We start from the raw sequence: 22479 nt of genomic DNA, 5'->3' as shown, positions 1-22479 counted from the left end.
GTAGTAGTAGTAGTAGTAGCAGCAGTAGGAGGAGGAGGATTTCTTGTATGCCGATGACAAGAAAAAGCTTCTCAAGCTAATACATGTACTCGTATTCCATGAAGTAACCGTTTTGATGTCACAAACATGACATTGTGTCAGTGAAACTGCCTCGTGACAACAAATCATTGCATTTCCATCTTGGGGAAGACTGACTGACGGCAGCGCTGTACAGATTGTTTAAATCACCTCATTTCAATTTAGTTGCAGTGAAGTGAAACACTGTGTACACTACATGTATGGTGGTGTGTCTGTGCGTCTGGAGTGTGCACAAACGATCTTATTCCTCGTATTACTAATAGATTATTGTCCCCACCGTCACCTGTTCACAGGTCTTTGAGTGGATGGATTTTCATTGAGCATCACATTCGTTGAGAACTTGGTAGTTGTGTGCTCCCATGCATCATTACGGTAATAAGCGTATCCTTGTGCTATCTATTTGTTGCAGGTGTGCTGATCTTCAGAAGCTTGCGGAACTGAGTGCTGCTGAACATTTGCTGGCATAAGCAATGGTGAAGCTTGCTATTGCACTCTCAGCATGTGCTAGTATTATGCTGACCACTGCACTATGTTACTCTCTTTCACTACTACAGTCAAACCTGTCTAAGGCCACCCCTCAAGGGACGAGAAAAAGTGGTCGCCGTGACCAGGTGGTCTTCTTATCCAGGTTCAGTGGGTCACGTGACCATATTCACATGTGATACATCATTTTTGATCAGTGCATCACAGTGCACACACCTATGCTACTCTAGCACGACTCATGTGCCTGGGGTCCTCAGACCTGTAGATGTACATCGTGCATGCACCATGTACATGTACACTTCCTGCACTGATGTGTAGATCTACCATGCCTGGTGCACCATGCAATGCATACATTTACATGACTAGCACTGTACAAAGCGGTCGCGGGTGGGTGGTCGCCGGTCGCGTTGAGCGAGTGGTCGCCTTATCCGAGGTGTTTTGAATGTGAATGCGTCCGTGACAAGGAAAAGTGGTCGCCATATCCGAGTGGTCGCCTTATCCGAGGTGTTTTGAATGTGAATGAGTCCGTGACAAGGAAAAGTGGTCGCCATATCCGAGTGGTCGCCTTATCCGAGGTGTTTTGAATGTGAATGCGTCCGTGACAAGGAAAAGTGGTCGCCATATCCGAGTGGTCGCCTTATCCGAGGTGTTTTGAATGTGAATGCGTCCGTGACAAGGAAAAGTGGTTGCCATGGTCGAGTGGTTGCCATGGTCGAGTGGTTGCCATGGTCGAGTGGTCGCCATTACAGGTTTTACTGTACATATATGTAAACGTGTGTGCATCTGCCCACGTATGCATCTGCCCACGTATGCATCTGCCCACGTATGCATCTGCCCACGTATGCATCTGCCCACGTATGCATCTGCCCACGTATGCATCTGCCCACGTATGCATCTGCCCACGTATGCATCTGCCCACGTATGCATCTGCCCACGTATGCATCTGCCCACGTATGCATCTGCCCACGTATGCATCTGCCCACGTATGCATCTGCCCACGTATGCATCTGCCCACGTATGCATCTGCCCACGTATGCATCTGCCCACGTATGCATCTGCCCACGTATGCATCTGCCCACGTATGCATCTGCCCACGTATGCATCTGCCCACGTATGCATCTGCCCACGTATGCATCTGCCCACGTATGCATCTGCCCACGTGTGCATCTGCCCACGTGTGCATCTGCCCACGTATGCATCTGCCCACGTATGCATCTGCCCACGTATGCATCTGCCCACGTATGCATCTGCCCACGTATGCATCTGCCCACGTCTGCATCTGCCCACGTATGCATCTGCCCACGTCTGCATCTGCCCACGTCTGCATCTGCCCACGTCTGCATCTGCCCACGTATGCATCTGCCCACGTCTGCATCTGCCCACGTATGCATCTGCCCACGTCTGCATCTGCCCACGTATGCATCTGCCCACGTATGCATCTGCCCACGTATGCATCTGCCCACGAATGCATTCGTTTCGTATAATTATTTGTTATCCCTCTTGACTTTACGTGTAAATGGGTGGACATTTGCATGGCTGTTGGAGTTGCGTGTGTATTGTGTCTCTACTCTTTTCTTGGTGTTTTGTTGGCGTTGTATAAGTTTGTGTGTGTGTGTGTGTGTGTGTGTGTGTGTGTGTGTGTTTGTGTGTGTGTGTGTGTGTGTGTGTGTGTGTGTGTGTGTGCGCGCGCGCACAATAATTTGAAAACAAATAATTAATCCTTGGATCTCCATTATTCTCTTTCGATTCTTGGCTTTTTTCTAGGTATTTGCTTGGCGTTGTGTGGGTGTGTGCATGTGTGTGTGTGCGTGCACAATAATTTGGCAACACTCCATGATTGAGATATTGTAATTTGCAGCGTCTGCGAAGAGACCACTTGATTTCAGGATGGTGTTTGTAGGGTTTTTCATGTAATGAAGTGGCTGCAGTGGTGCCTCAATACTTATTTTTTATCTTGAGAAGTGAATGATGTAAAGGATTAAAGGGAGAGGCCGTTTTCTGGTTAATATTCACTGCTTACAGCAGATCCTGTGTCTAATTTCGAACTCTGGATAGGGGATGCCTAATTGGCTGGACTTTATACAGGGAGTGTTGTCCACATAAAGACTCCTTATACCGTACTGGCAATATATGTTGCCGCAGTGAGGCCATGAAGCGTTACATTGGCACATGTTTGCCGCACGCAGGGCGTTACATGCAAAGTCGCACAGGAGCCGTTACACAGGTTTCTATATTGCCGCAGTCCTTTTTTTGCTATTGCCGCATCACTTTTTTTGCTATTGCTGCATCATTTTTTTTGGCTTTTGCCGCATCATTTTTTCTTTTCATCCACATTGAAGGCACAGAAATTCAGTTGCTATCCAACTGTTACAAACCCGACGGAAACCCGACGGCAAAGGGCGACAACGATATCAATAGAAGACTGTATATTTTAACTATCAGAGTGATCTGTTCACAAAAAGATCATCAAAAGGAAAGTGACAATGTGACAAAGTGACGCGTGGTGAAAAGTAGTTTTTGGAGGAAGCGCTCTTCCCCTATGTCACTGACATAGGGGAAGAGCGCTTCCTCCAAAAACTACTTTTCACCACGCGGTACACGTGCTTTAGCTTTCACAGTTTTCAGCCTTTTTTTTGCAGTGCAAACTGCAATGAAAAGATCGCCGCACCCCGCCGGCCGCGCGTTACGAACTCAACGAAAATTTGTCGCACTAGCCTGGTCGCGCGTTACGCCGCACCCCCCTGCGTTACGCGTTACGCGGCAACATATATTGCCAGTACGGTAGTTGATTTCAAAGTTTGGACCGTCAGGCGAAATAGCACGTCATCGTACATTTGAGATCAGTGGGAAGAAGATGACGACGTCCACTAATTTAGTATCTTTGCACACGAATCTGCTGTGTGTGTGACTCTGTGTGTCAGCTATGATATCATCTTCTGTGGTTCCATGCCTAGCATGTACGTCTGAACCATCCTGCAAAGTTTGAATGACGTAGGTTGAGCGATCGCTCCGCGAAATATATCATAGTATATCTTCCACCATTGAAATTTCACCATTGAAATTTCGAATTTCTTCAAAAAAAGTGCTGAGAGGGGTGGCTTGCAACCTCAATATGGCTTGTTCCAGGTATGCTTTGGAGCCATCTTCTGTTGAAGTAGTGGCGGGGATCTGCCCTGCAACTGCTACAACAAAAAATGATTCGATCTGAGAAAGGGTGAGACCGCGAATCTCGGTTGAATATTGAGTATTTCAAGCCTTTTCACGACGAAGATGGAGTTCTTTTTGGAGATGGACGTCGCGGCAAAGGACATGGTCTCCGACGTCTGGCGTCAGGTGAAGCCAGGGATCATTTGTCCAGTCAGGTCGGCAGCCTAACCGTCGGTAATCTTGTGTTTGGATCCCGTTCTGCTCGATGTGGTAGATCACAAACAATTATGATATCGCACAAATTGATCTCAGCATCGTGCGTACGGTATTTTATATTCAGAAAATCCCAAAGTGTCTCTGTGTGGCCGTCCTATGCCACGAGAAACTCCAATCAGGCTCCTATGTCCTCTGCCTTCATGATTGAATGTCCACTTCGTTTGAACAACGAACACAACAATCGAGGACGGCTTTGCAATGAAAAATACAGTTATACTGGAGCTGAAAAAAAGAAGAAAAAAACGTGTTCAGGATGAGACTCGAGTACACGCATACTCTCCCAGCAGGTGAAACGCAAATTTTTGTGAAAAATGCGTGACGCCGACTGACCAGTAATTTCGCCTGACGTCCATACAGTTGATTTTGGACCAATGGACTCTATATAGGGGTGAAGCCAATTGGCTGGACTCTATACAGGGAGTGATGTCCATCTAAACTTTGAGCTCACAGTTGATTCCAAGGTTGGACTCTGTACAGTGGATTTTGGACCAATGGACTCTATATAGGGGTTGGACATCATATAGGGGCTGGACGCTCTACTGAGTCCAACATATACGTAGTGAGACCACGAACGTTCGAAAACACATCAAATCTCTACAATGTCGAAATGCTCAAGAACAGAGAACAAACCAAACGTTTTCTACGTACCCTGCCCACCAGGTCTTCCGTTTGTCGTCAATACACGAATAGCATCTGGTCTTCTGGACGCTCATTGTTGCACGCCGATGGAAAGCGCATGACACATCACCAGGGAACTTGACCTTGTTCGGATGTATTGTCTGCTACTCCAACACTAGGCAAAAGGTTACTCAATACTAGCCTATTCTTGGCAACGACACTAGTGACTAAATGCAACAAGGCCAGTACTACAGTAGTACAGTAGTACTGACTGAATGCCGCCCGAGAAACAGCATGATATTATTACACACTGAGTAGGTACAGCTCGGCAAGTAACCAGTTCAACTGCTCCAAACTAAAGAGAACGGTGCAACGTTTGCCAGGGAGAACACTTTAGAAAAAATTAATATTGAAAACGGTAAACCGTGCCCGCCAGTTTCAACTACTACACTACTCACTAGTCATAGTCCTTTCAAGGAAAGGTTCGCGCTGTAACAGTCAGTGAAGTGACTAAGCCACGTAAGTGTAAACAGCTCATGAGCTCAGTGGTCCCATCTCACTCTCACCTCACACCGGGTCACACCGCTCAGCAGTGAAATGTAGTCTACACTGAGAACCAGGCTCGCGCTCGGCCGCCAGGCTAGGGCCTAGCGCCTACCTGCTGAGAACTGACATGTTTGATACCGGAACCTCGTGCGTAGATCTACACATAATCATCCTTTATGATTTTTTTATCATGTTTAGGCCACACCATACCAAGTTATTTCTAGATCTACGGTATGCTTCGCGTCACCGCAAGAAAAGAAAAAAAGAACCGAGACGAGTCAATCGATGGCTGTTCTGGCGAACATTCTCTACTACTCTAGCCAGTAAGGCAGTATGGCAGATAAGAGGTTCTCAGCATCTCGATACCATGGATACAGTAATCTTGCATTCCAGGCGATGGTACTTTTTTTGCTACGTAGAAGGTGCGAGATTTCTATTTTTCCAAACCGTAGATCTACGGAGTATAGTACGGTAGGGCCCTGCTCACCAAGCGAGCAGAGATTCCAGGTGTCAAGGACTTCGCGAGAATTTTCCACGGTCGTGATGGAGCGGAATTCCACTCGACTCATGTCAAAGTGCAGAAGGAGCCATCCATGAAATCTCTTATTGTATCGCTCCAGTCCAGTCCACCAGCTATCCTGTGGCGACTACTCGTCGGGAACATTTCACAACTCAAAACCGATGTATAAAAATATCTGTAGCGCCTCTAGATCTACGTATCTTTGCACGTAAAATCGTACTCCGGAACCTCTCTGTGATGGAACACGAAACAAACTGACAAAGAATCCCGGGAACTCTTTTCTCATTCCCGTAACGTAAAGAAACTTCAACGGTTCTGCTCGACGTTCACGTAGAGAAATCACGTGGAATGTCTACTGAGAATTTCCCCTTCCATATTTGGTAGTTTTCTGCCTCTACTCTGTACATGTATTTTAGCCAGCAGATTCGTACGCATCTTCTTTGCGTGTACCACAACGTAGAGTCTTTGTGGTACACTCTCACAACACCAACACACAGAAGTCTCTGCTGAGAGCACGGTGGCTCGGCAATGGCCTTTATTTAGACTTTTTTTTCTTTTTTTTCTATAATTATTTGTACATTTACAAAAATATATCAACGATCGATACAGCAGTCAATCAAAAATGCTGATGATTACACAGCATACAACACGCCAACAACGGCATAACAATAGGGAAATGTAAAAACGCACACCTCAGAAACGCAAGAGAACACACCCTTGCACATCATCTTCACACCGGCACACCACACAGGTCATCATCCAGCTTCAGTTAACACAATGCCTTGATGACCCCTGAAAATCCCAACCCTTCAATTCAATCTTGCAATTCAATCTTGCATTCTGCCCCATGCCAATTCATCCCCTGTCAATAACCCTCTGAAGCTGAATGTAACCATACAACAGCCCACGACGCGCACACCACCCCTAAAGTTTTTCTAAAAGACCAACAAAGAAAAACACCGCAGTCGTAACTGCCCTAGGCAAAACCACACACATCAACACAATGTCTATAAACACCCTTCAGTCCGGGGTGGGAGGGCGGGAACAAACTAAACGGAAGAAAGGCCACTGCGAAGTGACGGAAATGCGGTCAAGGACCGCATCTTGTCGGTACCACATTCTGTGGAATGAAATCCAAAATCGGAGCGATTTTGCAGCGTCTTAGCGCAAATTGTTTCGAGTTATCCACAAAGACACAAGCTTTCCAACTCTCTTCGGCCGTTGGAAAGCGTACCGAACCTCGTCTACGCGTAGAAATCTGGACCCAAACCGTACGCGAAGTCGCAGAATCTAACCCAGACTTCACCTGCTCTCTACGCTAGTTCTCTATGTTTCACGTATAGCAGAACCTCTCTACTAAGTACTGTGGAGAAGGGTGGCTGGGAAATAGCTGGGACACCCTTCTCAAATAGCAAATCATGCAGAAAGTGTATTATTTTATTGCAGCAAACTAACTTGGCACCGGTATATGCCACCACTCTAGATACAGGCCACATGCAGCACGCACAGATCATGAGATGCGTGTACATCACGCCAGTCACCGCCACACTAGTGTAGGTGACAGTTGGCATGGTAACAATGCAGCGGGAATGCAGGTACACATCCACACCAAACATTCAATTTTAATTGTATAATGATCAGTTCACAAAGGGAAGACAAACGGTAGGATTGAAACAGGAAAACCGTATTGTCATGACAACATGCACACATGGTATTTTCTACATTGCCATGACAACAAACCGGTAGAACTCTACCCCGGATCGCTACATCAGCCACATCAGCCTGAAATCACCAATTCAACTTTTCTGGAAAAAACGTAAAAGCAGTGCATGCAATATGGCAGCAGTGACAACAACAAGAGCGGCAGCCACTGCCGCAGCAGCCGCGGCGGCAGCAGAAGCGGCGGTGGCAGCAGTGACAAGAACAAGAGCGGCAGCCACTACCGCAGCAGCAGCAGCGGCAGCAGAAGCGGCGGTGGCAGCAGTGACAAGAGCAAGAGCGGCAGCCACTGCCGCAGCAGCCGCGGCGGTGGCAGCAGCAGCGGCAGTGGCAGCATGGGTCATTAGTGGTCGAATGTCTAGCTTCTTCATCACTAGAAATTAGAGGAGGTGGTTGATCACAGTGGGTGTGTTAGACGGCTTGTGGAGATGGTAATGTACAAGTACTGATCTTGACTTCATGACGACGATGAAGAAGACTTGAGTAACGCTCCAAAACGAGAATGTGCCAGACCTGCAAGTTGCCCATATACATATAGACAAACACGTAACACGCATGTGCATGTGCACACACACATACGCACGCACGCATACACATAGACACACATACATAACGTCACATGTATGCACATACACATAATACATACATACCCCTGGTACAAGTATTGATATACAAATGTGCACGAGGTAAGAGACGGTTCGGGAACTTCATCGTGCGCCTACGAAGGAACAATAGGAGCTTTCCACAGGTTTCCAGTATCCGACACCTAAGGGTTAGCATCCGATTCTGCAATGTGTCAATACCCTCAGTGGGGAAAAAACTAGTACCACAAACTACCGTACTCGCGCGATTAGAGCCGTCTCTTAAATAGCGCTCTATCTCAAATATTACCCCAGTAGCTAAGAGCCAGTGAAAAAACGAGAGAGCTTGGAAGCTCATGGCCCTACGCTATGCTTTTTTGCCTGGCTCATCATGCATGTTATTAGAACTGATGGAAATGTTTTTTTTCATTGATTGGCTACATCAAACTTTCTCTTTGCATTCGAGGCACCGTCTACCACCTTCATGACCTAGGCAAAAAAAGTATAGGGATGTTATACTTCCTCCGTATACAAAAACTTTGTGACTTTTTCGAATGGTGTTTTTGAGCAAGAACCTGCTCAACAAACCGCGCTAAAGGCTGTCATCGACAACCCACATTCATGTCGAGGTAAGTTTGGTTTATCCCGAACAGATTCTCCACGAAAGCCATGCGTGTGAGGACGTTGCCGACAGGAACTCAAGAGTCAAAATATGAAGAAAAAACTAACACTTACTTGCTCGAAACTGACACAGTGACGAAGTGGAGCTCGCGGCTGGTACACGGAATCACGCGGCTCTCGCTGCCCTGAAGCTGGCCAGGCTCGAGCGCTCGTACTTGCGGTGCGCCGCCCCATACGCAGCGTGAGAACATAAAATTGGTTCCTCTCGCACGGCAAGATGAAACATTTCAGTCGTCGTGCAACCAGGGCAGACTCCTGATCACAATGTCGACGGCCTGGCTTTCTTCGCCTCTCTCCAGTCAGACGTCTCCTTTGTCGCCAAGTGGAATCGCAGGGACCTCCTCGAAGCCGTTGTAGAATGCTGGGAGAATTATCCTCGCGAGAAAATGCGAAGCGTGTGGATGTGCTTGTACAACTTGTTTCACGGGATAATGGAGGTCGCGGGTTGGATCGACTGAATAGTCGTCACCGATTCGTACACAGCTCTGGAGATGAAGAGGACGTAGCCAAAGTCCAGCGTCGGATCATCACTGCAGCTGACAAGAATCTGAACGAAATGCGAGCGGAAGCAGCGACTGTTGGCGATGCGGAGTCAGCGTCGTCAGGTGACAATGACACGAGCGACAAAGACTATGAAAAAACTCAATCTCATTCGTCTGAGTTGCTTTTTCTTTGTATATAGCTTGTAAACAAGTTAGGCAATGCCACGAGTGTTATTCCAAGTCAAACGGAACAATTCCAGAGCTATGCGCAGCTTTCAAAAAAAGTCACGAAGTTTTTGTATACGGAGGAAGTAGATTTTTCATTTCTCCTATTTTTTTCAAGATATAACCTGGGATCCGAACCCGCACTATCGCCCTGCGCTGCATGCATTCCCCCGATATACTTCGCATACATACTCATTCTTCCAAGTTGTTTCATGTTATGATCTTGCATTTGAAAGGCCTATTTTAATATTGTGGCCAGCTGTCTTTGATGGTACGGTACGGAACAGGTACGGGATAGCGCAAGGCATGCCGATGGCACAAACAAACACGGAATTAAAGCTATATGGACCCTGGCTAGCGCCAGACGTTACTGAAGTAACGTCTTTTGCATAGCTACGGGAATAAATACCTCTCTTGAATAGTGCCTCCCCCCCCCCCCCCCCCCCCGAGCTTGATATCAAGCGCATATGCAGGTTGTGTGTTGTTTTGCTAATGTTCTTGTCCATGTCATTGCACTGGTGCTGTCAGGATCAAAATCTCAGTTCTTGTTGCCGTTTCTCTTGAGTCATGATAGTTTCCAGTAATCTGTTTAAAAGCTCCGTTTTGCCTTGTTTTATGCTGGATGACGAAACTTTACCAGCATTGAAAAAATAGTGACCTTTCGGGAATCGTTCTCCATCTGAGATAAACATAGAAAAAATAGTGCCCCAGGGGCACTAATCGCACGAGTACGGTACAATTAGGCAATTTCATCAGTTTTATAACTTAACCCTTTCACTGCCAGCTGACCACTCAAGGTGACAAGGCGCTCCCTGCCAGGCTGTCAGCTGAGCTGTACACCCCCTCCCTGCCAGGCACTTTTACCTCCAGCTCAAAAAATCGAAAGGCCAACTTTTCCTGGATTTTTTGATACTTTCTGTACGGAATATCACTTTCCAAAGTATACATCGTAGGTAGACAACTCATAAAGGAAGCCATTGCCGTCGAAAAAAAAACGCAAAATCCGAAGTACGAACGTGTTGCGCGATCTAGCGCCAGCCGCTGTGCAAAATGCGTGTCATGTCATGCAAAAGTGCGCCGTGCGCCACATGCGCTACATACACTATGTACATGATCGGCCCCGGACACTCGCGAAGTAAAGTAATAGTTAGTTTATATATAATAGTTGTTGTTTTGGAGAGAGAAGCAGATACTTTTTTCGTTCGCTGGGATTGAAAGATATGCCAATGGACAGGAGAGCTACAACACTGGAAGCAGAAGAGATGGCTTGCGGAATCTTCTCCATCTTTGTGGCGACAGGACTTCAGTTGCGAGAGACTTTCGTCCTGTCGTTGCGGACGAAATTCTTGTTGCTGCCACCAGAAAACTCGGAGAACGAAACGTTCGTAAGTCGTTTGGTGAAGCGGATTGTGTCGGTGAACGGCTGCGGAATGTTCTGCCGCCATGGTGGTCGTTTGTTCTCCCAATTAGCAGCAGTCCAAATACTTTTCAACTTCGGAGAGTGAAGCGCTTCCCTGTTCCGTTGACAAGCGCGGCGTTCACGGGTGTAATTCACTTTCGCATCAGCTTGCAGTAGATCGTCAGGTATTGACCAAGAGGTAGGTGTCGCTGTAGAAAGAATATAATTATGTTGTAGCTGACATACCTGTAGTGTTCCTTGACTGTGCTGGTCGCCATTGTAACGTGGTAGTTCTTAGAAAATTTTAGTTCTGGACCCAGTGACCGCCGCCAGCGCTGTTTCCGTCAAGTTTGCAGTGAATGCGTCCGCGAGGAATCCATCGTCTGGTTGTCTCTACCTGTGACTCCAAACGACTATCGCAACGGATAGCCGCCTGGAGTCTTGGGTAATACTTGGTCCGGCTCATCGCAATTGTCGCTTATCTCCCACTCACCTTTTGACAGGTAAAACCCAGTCCAATCACGATATCTAACTTACTTTTGCTTGGGCGGTTGTGATGGTAAGATCAAATGAGGCACCAAAGAAAAAATGATCGCGACTAGCGCTTTGAATCGCGATGTGTTCGACTTTTTTGGGAAGTGGAAACCTGGCCTTTCACTGTCTGTGTTGCTAAATGCCAAGCGCAGCGACCCGAAGACCGGAACTGTAGCAGGGGCAACTGACATCCTGGAGAGCGTGACAGGCACGCGTGCACGGCAGAGGAGTAGATCTACGAGTATGAGCGTCATGCTGATGAAGAAAGGTGTTTTCGATGCGATGCGCGCATGCGAGGGACGTTTTGGTTGTTCCTTTTTGTTCCTTCGTGGACCTGGCAGCAGCATTACAAGAATCGTCTCAGCGTATCCAGTGCCAGTGGAGCGTATGACAGCTGTCTGGAGAGGCATGTGTGCCTCATTCGAAGGCTCTGTTGAAACACACTGTGGTGACACACAGGTCACACTGCCCACGATTCCTTCAAGGACCGAAGTGACAGACACAACTGTTCCTTTCCCATTGCTGCCATACGACAGGCTGACAAAGTAAGATATACTCTACCAGTCTACGCCAGCAGCTAGACACCAGCAATCTAGTGTCAGCTCATGTAACGCGGCAGCTCGAGTGATGGAGAGTTGAATGAACTCTGGACCTGTAAGAGTGTGAGTGCAAAAACGCGCTCTTTCGCTGATTTGTTTCGTGCATTTTGCTTACCTTGCTTTCCTTCTATGACTCGCTTCACCTGATTCCATGGCTGAATTTTTTTTCTTGTCGCGGAGAGTATTCATGTGTCATGCTTCCTCACTATGCCTATTGAAAATTTCACAGAGCGGCAACAAAACGCCTGTTCTTAGTGGCGATAGATAAGCGACAATTGCGATGAGCCGGACCAAGTAGCTAGGCATCAAGTCTGAACCAAATTCCATGCTCCGTGCAATGAAAGTTGACGGGAAAGAGGAAAATACTCGCACCGACTCTGCAAGGTGGAAGTGCGTGAGAACCGATTTCTTCCTCGTCGCTCGGCTAAAAATTGGATGCGCATTTTCAACGACGCTGGTTCGATTCAAATGGCAACCCATACTACTGGCAGCGTATTTCGATGGGTATGGACCTCTTCTAGGGCCTAGTGGCCCTCTACCACGGCTAAACATCTCCAATATTCGAAAATAGAGGCACAAACTGGGTGAGGTCTGCCTGTCGACGGAAGTCGACAACAGCACTGGGGACTGCATGTTTACTCGTCGACGCAAGTCGACAATGGCACTCAGAGTGCATGAATGCGCTGTTGACTCTAGTCGACAGCGGCAGTGAAATGGTTAACAACAAGCTTTAATTTTCTCCTCTACTGAATGATAGTTAACCCTTTACTGGCAAGTTACTTTTGTATGTGAAATCCATAACATTTAGAAGGATGCCAAAAACTCACAACGAGGCCACATTTTGTATGTGCAAGTTATGTTTTATTGGAAGTCTAGTACTACTTCTTGACCATGGAAACATTTATTCTCTCATACCACACTCATACGCTGCTAAATTGGCACCTCTACGTCTAAACACAGAAATTGTACACATGCGAATCGTCAGAGTTCCGACATTGACATGATACTGTCAAAACAAGTCGACTTCGGAGCGGAAACAAACGCCATAGCCATCACAAACTTCAGTGGCCATGCCTCGCTCGCAAAAGAGAGCAGTATCGTCCCAGAATCGCTGGTCGCACGCACGCACGTACGGTCGCACGCACGCCGCGCTGCGCTGCCGTCACTCAGGTACGTAGAAAGTCGATGGCCTAAATTCCGTCTCTGGGAGACTGTCGACACGGGGATCGCTCTCCATGGCTTCCCTACCATAAGCACCATCAGCTTCTTCCAGGTACATCACGACGACATCGTCTTCAGCGGCTGGCGCTCCCCATATTTGCGTGAGAATTTACTTGGCGTGCGCCTCGCTCCGTAATTTGAAATTTTCTTGCATCGGCGGCTGGAACGAAGTATTTATCTATCTGTCGTCGGTCACAGAGCGAATGACTGCTAGGTCCTCGTCGGAGAAGTCATCCGAATACGATAGGAACTCACTGCGCAAGAGAAAATGCACCTGACGATGTTTTGACGGAGGCGGACGGCATTGTCGGCGCGCGTGTATTTCCGTAAGTTTTCGATCGCGCAGTTCTCAATGAAATCAAATGGGACACGCGTGGATCTCTTCAGCTACCGATAGGATCATACCTTGGCTGTGTGAGGGCCACGGGAAATCCCCGTGGGCTGATGCTTCCCGTCATGCCAGGCATGGTTTTGTATGCATGTCGAATGCGTCAACGTTGACGCATTCAAGTATGGGGCTGCCGGTAAAGGGTTAAAAGTTCAAACACAAAACACAAGTTCACAGTCTAGTCCCTATGCTAGAGTATAGAGAAGACACACACGTGTTCAGGACGTGACACACCAACAGACAAGAGAGTGAGTTTGGAGTAATGGCAATATCGGGGTATGCTATGACCATGCCGTGCATACTGACCAACACTCCCGATTTTCCCAGGGAAAATCCCGGGAAATCAACACTACTCCCGGGGTCCCGGGGATTTCAAGCAAACTCCCGGAAAAGTCACAGTTGTGTCTGATACTGGATTTTCCTGAATATTCCATGTATTCGCCTCGAATCAGGCGCGTACGCAGGGTCACCTCTAGGGGGGTTTCCAACCGAAGCATAAATATTGCATTGTTCGCGTTCCTTGGATCATATTCATATTCATCAGTTCTACCCGCTCAATCTTCCTGGAAGTGGAATGGTATCCACGTCCACGAGAGAAGAGAATGAGGTCGACCATGATAGCCAGGACACTGCAGGCGCGTAGCACCGCCGTTGGAGGTGGTCCGGGTGCATGGCCATGGGGGTCGGGGGGTATCCCCCGGGAAAAATTGGAAATTAGGGAGCAAAATCCTGCATTCTGGGCACTTTTGGCATTGGTCAGGCCACAGCCGGACTGGCCGGACCTGCTGCTACGCTCCTGCACTGTACCAGCGGTAGAGTGCAGCAACGGTGCGAAAAATGCCCCAAACAAAGGCCCAAACGGCTCCTGCTCCAGCGATTTCGTTTTTCTCGATCGCAGAGTTTCGATTGTTTAGCTGTATACTCTTGAGAATATCACAAGTGAAGCCCCTGCAAACTTGAGCAAGTCGATGTGACAAACAGTCTCAAATTCTCGATACTCAAGTCGCACTGCGCGCTTTGGAAATTGCCGAGATCGCGGCTCAACTTACAAATGATATATCCCAAGAAACATTGCTCGCAGTGCTTCGCGAATTGTTTCTACCGACAGCTAAGAGGTTTCTATTTGACCTGGATATTTGGATCGTTGGAATTGAGCGAGATTTGACTGAGTTATGACCTGTTGAAGTTTTCATTTTTGTCAGATCAATCGCGCGCCCTCCCAACCAAAAATGCACAAAAATGTTGCTCGTTTGGAACATTTGGGGGTTTCCGGGCAACGGGAAACCCCCCTGCGTACGCGCCTGCGAATGTCCAGGTTTTTTCAAAAATATGTACGGTGCCCACTCGCACTTTGAACTCTGCACGGCACTTTCAAGATCTGACTGGCCTAGCCTGCAAGATCTGCACTGACAGGCGGGCGCCGACTGATTGAACTGCACTGGAGGGTTGAACTCTGCTGTACCCAGATCTGCAGAGTCGAACGTTTTTTTGGCGGGAAAAGTTCTTTTTCACTTGTTTAAAGTTGTTTTCGTGCCATCCAGGGATTTTTCGTGCCATCCAGGGATTCTGCATGTCTTGTCAAGGGATTGAGATTTTGGTGGTTGGTCAGTATGGCCGTGCATCCTGCAGACTACTACGCTACACTTCACCTATACTAGTACATTGTACATGTGCATGTACGATGTGTGTGTGGGGGGGGGGGGGGGGGGGAGGTCACATGATTGCAATTGTGTGTGTGTGGGGGGGGGGGGGGGGAGGTCACATGATTGTGTGTGTGTGGGGTCACATGATTGTGTGTGTGTGGGCCTGTGGGGGGGGGGGAGGTCACATGATTGTGTGTGGGGGGGGGGGGATGGAGGTCACACTGTGATTGTGTGTGTGGGGGGGGGGCACATGATTGTGTGTGTGTGTGGGGGGGGCACATGATTGTGTGTGTGTGGGGGGGGGGGGGGGAGGGGAGGGGGGGTGGAGGTCACATGATTGTGTGTGTGTGTGTGGGGGGGGGGGGGGGTGGGGGGTGGTGGAGGTCACATGAGTGAAGGTCACATGAGTGAAGGTCACATGAGTGAAGGTCACATTATTTCAACTTACCAAGCAAACACTGATCAGAAGGGCTTGGAACGAAATCAAAATAAAATATCGCTTGATGTAATGCCGTAGCTGGCTGGAGCAGCCCTGCAGAAAGCAAACAAATTCAAATTCAGCAAATCACACATATGTCACATTTTAAACAAATTCACGATATTCCATAGATTGCACATAGTTCACATTTCTAAAAACAAATTTTAATGGAAATGATGAGGAAGTCTACACTAGCAAGGCTCACCGTCACCGTCACCGGACTCTACACAACTGCAATGGCATAGGTATACTAATAGCAAGAGTAGATAAACAAAAGTGTGAAACTCCGGATCTCCCCTGCACAATCTGCAGATACGCTCACCCACGGCGGAATTTGTTATGGACGTCACCGGCCTTTTTTCAGAAAACGTGCATTTTGCCGCAGAGCAGTGTAAGAGCACGTGCTAGGCACTGACCTTACAATGTATAGCCCGGCCAAGTGCACGGGGCAAAACTTCCCAAAAGACTCACAGCGCATGCATCATAGAAAAGATTACGTCAACAAAAAATTCCGCCATGGGCGAACCCATCCGCCAGTTGCACACTCACGGCTGTTTTTTTCGCGAAATTTGGACATTTAACAAGATGGCAGCCAAAAGTCTCGATTGGGCTGGATCGGCAAGGAAATTTGAATTTTCAAATTCTCAGCAGCCGATTTCGCTGTGGTTTTCGCTCGATTTAGAAAGCTACCAGGCCAGGTTTACCCGGAAAACGTCTGGCGCTAGCCAGGGTCCACACAGCTTTAATTTGGTATTTGTGTGTTTGTGTCACGCCTGGCGCTATCCCGTGTCTGACGGCAAAAAATCATAGGGATGTTATAAATTTTTCAATTCTCCTATTTTTTTTTTCAGGCATATCCTGGGATTCGAACCCGCACTATCGCCCTACATGCATTCCCCCATACACTTCGCATTCATACCCATTCTTCCAAGTTGCTTCACGTTATGATCTTGCATTTGAAAGCCCTATTTGAATATTGCGGGCAGCTGTATGTGGCCAGCTGTGTTTGATGGTACGGTACGGGAGACGGTGTCGTATTACCCTCGATCGTACCTGTCCCGTACCTATCCCTACCGTACCGTACCATCAAAGACGGCTGCCCACAATGCATATTCAAATAGGGCTTTCAAAAGCAAGATCATAATGTGAAGCAACTTGGAAGAATTAGTATGTATGCGAAGTGTATCGGGGGATGCATGCAGGGCACGATAGTGTGGGTTCGAATCCCAGGTTATGTCTTAAAAAAAAGGAATTTTTTAAAGAATTTATAACATCCCTATGCTTTTTTTGTCTAGGTCATCAAGGCAAAAAAGCATAGCGTAGGGCCCTGAGCTTCCAAGCTCTCTCGTTTATGGATTCCCCAAAGGCCGAGGCCTAAGACGAGGGGGTCTCCGTTCATGGCTTACTGGGAATATATCTGCAAAAGGAATTGGGGGGAAGGGTATCTGGGAAAGGAATCGGGGGGGGGGGGGGGGGGCATTGGGGAAAGGAATCGGGGGGAAGGGTATCGGGGAAAGGAATCGGGGGGGGGGGGGAGGGTATCGGGAAAGGAATCAGGCGGGGGGGGGGGGGGGGTATCGGGAAAGGAATCGGGAGGGGGGGGGGGGGGAGGGATCAGGCGATGAATCAGGAGAGGAATCAGGAGAGGGATCAGGAGAGGAATCAGGAGAGGGATCAGGAGAGGAATCAGGAGAGGGATCAGGGGGAAAGACTCGTCGGGGATAAGGGGAAGGAATCCAGGAGGGGGGGGGGGGGGGAGGAAATATGGAAATGAATCAAGTGTATCACATCACAAACTGATCATTCTTACCTTTGTATAATGCAGAGTGCCATCGTCAGCATGTTTGTCAGCATGACTGGTTCCTCCAGTGGCAGTACAGCGGTGCCTAGGTGGGTGACTGTTGATGATAGAAGACGTTTCCACACAACAACTTGCCGGAAATGCTTCCACATCCAGCTGGTGTGTGGAATTGGAGGACACATCCTCCCAGTCGCTAGGACTTACAGCTCCACAGCATTCAAACTGTTTGTGCGCAGAAGAATGTCCAAAGAATGCACAGCCAACAAAGTGACATACCACAGAGTGTCATACTACACAGTGTCACACCGCACCATGTCACAGCACACAGCGTGACACTGCACAGTGTCACACCGCACAGTGTCACACCGCACAGTGTTACACTGCACCATGTCACAGCACACAGCGTTACACCGCACAGTGTCACACCGCAGAGTGTCACACTGCACAGGGTCACACCGCACAGTGTCACACTGCACAGTGTCACACCGCACCATGTCACAGCACACAGCGTTACACCGCACAGTGTCACACTGCACAGTGTCACACTGCACAGTGTCACACCGCACAGTGTTACACTGCACAGTGTCACACCGCACAGTGTTACACCGCACAGTGTCACAGCACACAGCGTTACACCGCACAGTGTCACACTGCACAGTGTCACACTGCACAGTGTCACACCGCACAGTGTTACACTGCACAGTGTCACACCGCACAGTGTTACACCGCACAGTGTCACACCGCACAGTGTCACACCGCACAGTGTCACACCGCACAGTGTCACACTGCACAGTGTCACACCGCACAGTGTCACACCGCACAGTGTCACACCGCACAGTGTCACACCGCACAGTGTCACACCGCACAGTGTCACACTGCACAGTGTCACACCGCACAGTGTCACACTGCACAGTGTCACACCGCACAGTGTCACACTGCACAGTGTCACACTGCACAGTGTCACACTGCACAGTGTCACACCGCACAGTTTCACAGCACACCATGTCACAACACACAGCGTTACACCGCACAGTGTAACACCGCACAGTGTAACACCGCACAGTGTCACATCGCACAGTGTCACACTGCACAGTGTCACACCGCACAGTGTCACACCGCACAGTATCACACCGCACAGTGTCACACCGCACAGTGTCACACCGCACAGTGTCACACCGCACAGTGTCACACCGCACAGTGTCACACCGCACAGTGTCACACCGCACAGTTTCACACCGCACAGTTTCACACCGCACAGTGTCACACTGCACAGTGTCACACCGCACAGTGTCACACTGCACAGTGTCACACCGCACAGTGTCACACTGCACAGTGTCACACCGCACAGTGTCACACCGCACAGTGTCACACTGCACAGTGTCACACTGCACAGTGTCACACCGCACAGTGTCACACCGCACAGTTTCACACCGCACAGTTTCACACCGCACAGTGTCACAGCACATCATGTCACAAAACACAACACACAATTCACACCAAGCAGTGTCACAAAACACAGTATTACACCAAGCAGCGCGCAGCACAAAGCACACAGCTGTATGCGATCTATGTCCTATGCAACACGTGGCCATCAGTAAGGCTGTGGCATGCCGACCATAAACATAAACCCAACCAACACTGGAGCCTTCAAGGCTGACATAATCAGCACACAGCACATCGATATGATCTCCCTGTGTGCCAAGCTCCCTGATGTCCACATGGATACATGGATACATGGATACATGGATACATGGATACATGGATACATGGATACATGGATACATGGATACATGGATACATGGATACATGGATACATGGATACATGGATACTGATATAGTCCTGTATAGTCCTGTATAGTATGTATAACACAAAGCACTGCAGCACAACAGTTCATTCTATATCAACACTTACATTACTCTGTACATGATCAATGGCATTGTGGACATGAACTTTAGTGTCGTACGTTTCCATGGCAGCAAGGTAGTATGTTTCCACACCGTGTTGCTAAGGGAACAAACAAAAACATAACATAGAACATTACAGACGCAAGGTTCAGTGAAAATCTCCATCCATGTCTACTCTTAGCTGCTTACAATGATCAAATCTCCATCCATGTCTACTGTCAGCTGCTTACAATGATCATATTTTCCATCCATCTCTACTGGTCAGCTTCTTACAATGATCAAATCTCCATCCATCTCTACTGTCAGTTTCTTACAATGATCAAATATCCATCCATCTCCACTCCCAGTTTCTTACAATGAATGTCCATCCATGTCTACCCCCAGTTTCTTACAATGAATGTCCATCCATGTCTACCCCCAGTTTCTTACAATGAATGTCCATCCATGCCTACTCTGAAGTTCTAACAAGTATACTAGACTGTATTAAAGGGGAAGTTAAGGCAAAAATTAAAATTCCACCAGTTGTAGTCTTCGGGGTGCTGAGTCGAATGGTATTGGTCCGAGAAAGCTGAGACGCTCCCTTCCTACTTGAATCCCAATCGAACTCGCGCACTTCCACCGAAACTGGGTGACTGCGCCCTACTAGATGGGGATTTGTATGCAAAATGTCACTAAAAGCGCCATTTCGTTCTTATAAAAGCACGGATGACCGCGATTGGCCCATATGTTGTAGTCTTTTGGACGCTGAGTCGACTGGTTTTGGTCCGAAAAGGCTGCGATGCAGCGTTCCTCCTTTATTCCCAATCGAACATGGTTGAACAAGCGGTCACGTGCTCCTGGGTGCCCAAATCACCTGGTCACCACGCCAGCAGGCGACAACTTTCACACCAAGGTTCAACTCGAGTGACAGGACTGCACCCAAAAAAGGTCAAACAGGCTAGTAGTAAGTTGTACCCTGCAGGCACGGTGACCAGGTGACTGGCGTACGCAGGAGCACGTGACCGCTTGTTCAACCATGTTCGATTGGGAATAAAGGAGGAACGCTGCATCGCAGCCTTTTCGGACCAAAACCAGTCGACTCAGCGTCCAAAAGGCTACAACATATGGGCCAATCGCGGTCATCCGTGCTTTTATACGAGCAAAATGGCGCTTTTAGTGACATTTTGCATACAAATCCCCATCTAGTAGGGCGCAGTCACCCAGTTTCGGTGGAAGTGCGCGAGTTCGATTGGGATTCAAGGAGGAAGGGAGCGTCTCAGCTTCCTCGGACCACGACCATTCGACTCAGCACCCCGAAGACTACAACTGGTGAAATTTTAATTTTTGCCTTAACTTCCCCTTTAACAAGTATACTAGACTGTATTAACAAATATACTACAAGTAGACTGTATCCGCAAGAGACTAAAACAAGATACTGTACATAGTTTATTATTATTATTATTATTATTATTATTATTATTAGTAGTAGAAAGGAAAAGGACATAATTATGGAAACGAGTTAAGAGTAACTCTCCACCACTGTAACTAGATACTATATGTCCTTTTCCTTTCTACTTTTATTATTGGCTCAATACCCGAGTTTCAAATTATTATTATTATTATTATTATTACTTGCATGTACGAGTTGGAGTCAACCATGCAAGCATGATCCACAACTTCGCTTATGCTGAACATGATAAACAGGACTATGACAGGGGAAAAAATGAGCTAGAACGATGATAGTAATACTTATGATACTTATATCATAATATATACAATGTAGCTCATGGGTATTGAAGATATGTCATTTATGTCTATAATTATGAATATTGCAGCCTGAGTGATAATGATAGTGCTATTTCCTGAGTTTGACTGTTTCAGGATCTGTCGGAATATCACAATGCACAGACCCTCATGCATAGATCTCGCCATGCTGGTCTGTCATGGGCAATGGCTCCCAGGCTCTGCAGAGCGTCTACTATTGAACAATCCAGCATTGGCTTGGCGCAGATCTCCCACCATAAAAACTACAGCCGCGAACCACGTTGTGGAAAGCTACACAAGATGGCCAACCCATTTTCACATGTACATAGTTTACCAGCTGCAATTGTAGCAGTCGTGACTACAAGCAGAAACGTATAAATATTACCGTATTTTCCGGAGAATAAATATTACCGTATTTTCTGGAGAATAAGCTGCACTATTTAAACACCAGAAGCTCACCTAAAAAGTACCATACTAGTCATGTGACCTAGTGTAGCTACAGACTCCAAAGTACCATACTAGTCATGTGACCTAGTGTAGCTACAGACTCCAAAGTACCATACTACAATAGTCAAACTAACGGTAACAACCAGGGTAGACACGTCTCTATTTAATTACAAAGAATCTGGGCGAGGCTAAAGCTGTGTTCACGACTGGCGCGTGGACGCGGTATGCTTGCGGTTCATGTGTGCCCAAACACGCGCTCAGGCTTTCACAAAAAAAAACTGCAATTCGACTCGTATTTAGGGCGTGCAACGCCTTCGAGTACTATTTGTTTTACCCCACCATGGCGCCAGTCAAAGTGACTGGCATGTACGCTGATACGTGCCTGATACGTGCTGAAAAATACGTGTCGGAATTTCCATCTCGGCACGTTTCCATCCGCATCCCGTAGATAGGTCACTGGACTGCTTAATACAAGACGGCCCTGATGACTGATGACTCATGACTCATGACTGCCCTGATGACTGATGACTGAGAATTGCCCCATGTAACGAGACAAGGGTGCCTAGCTCAGGCGTGAGCTAAGAGCATTGAGGGTTGGTGATAATAGTGTTAGATCAGTTCATTCCCACGTAAACTTCCATGTTTGCCTCCAAGAGGAATGAAGGGGGAGCAGTGATTGCTCTGCTAACATGCCCAAAACAACAGTATAACACATATGGTGGGGAGATGGTCACAGATGCTCAATGTCATAATCATACTGGGCTGGTATGTGGTGTTAAATGGTGGCATCCTGGAACCCATGGTCCTGTCCCTAATCCGTAGTGACTGCTGAGTTGCCATTGAGGTGACATCAGGATCAGGGCTATCCCCCCCCCCCCTCCCCACACACACATACACACGCACGCAGGCACACACACACACACACGCACGCGGACACACACATACACACACATACACACACACAC

General features: G+C 47.8%; 1 protein-coding gene across 1 annotated transcript in view; it reads right to left on the bottom strand.

The window, feature by feature from the left end:
* Positions 1-7283: 7283 nt before the first annotated feature.
* The window catches only part of LOC135822847 (CD151 antigen-like), a 37435-nt gene continuing 22239 nt past the window's right edge, over positions 7284-22479 (bottom strand). Inside the window, exons 6-9 of the mRNA XM_065335682.1 lie at positions 19332-19424; positions 17429-17641; positions 15589-15672; positions 7284-7900 (exon numbers count right to left, since the gene is read on the bottom strand). Coding sequence (XP_065191754.1) covers positions 7799-7900; positions 15589-15672; positions 17429-17641; positions 19332-19424 — 492 coding nt within the window. The 3' untranslated portion in view covers positions 7284-7798. The remainder of the gene's footprint in view (positions 7901-15588; positions 15673-17428; positions 17642-19331; positions 19425-22479) is intronic.

This window comes from Sycon ciliatum, chromosome 8, assembly GCF_964019385.1.
Source record: "Sycon ciliatum chromosome 8, ocSycCili1.1, whole genome shotgun sequence".
NCBI classification, from domain to species: Eukaryota; Metazoa; Porifera; class Calcarea; order Leucosolenida; family Sycettidae; genus Sycon; species Sycon ciliatum.
This window is presented reverse-complemented; position numbering and strand designations above follow the sequence as displayed.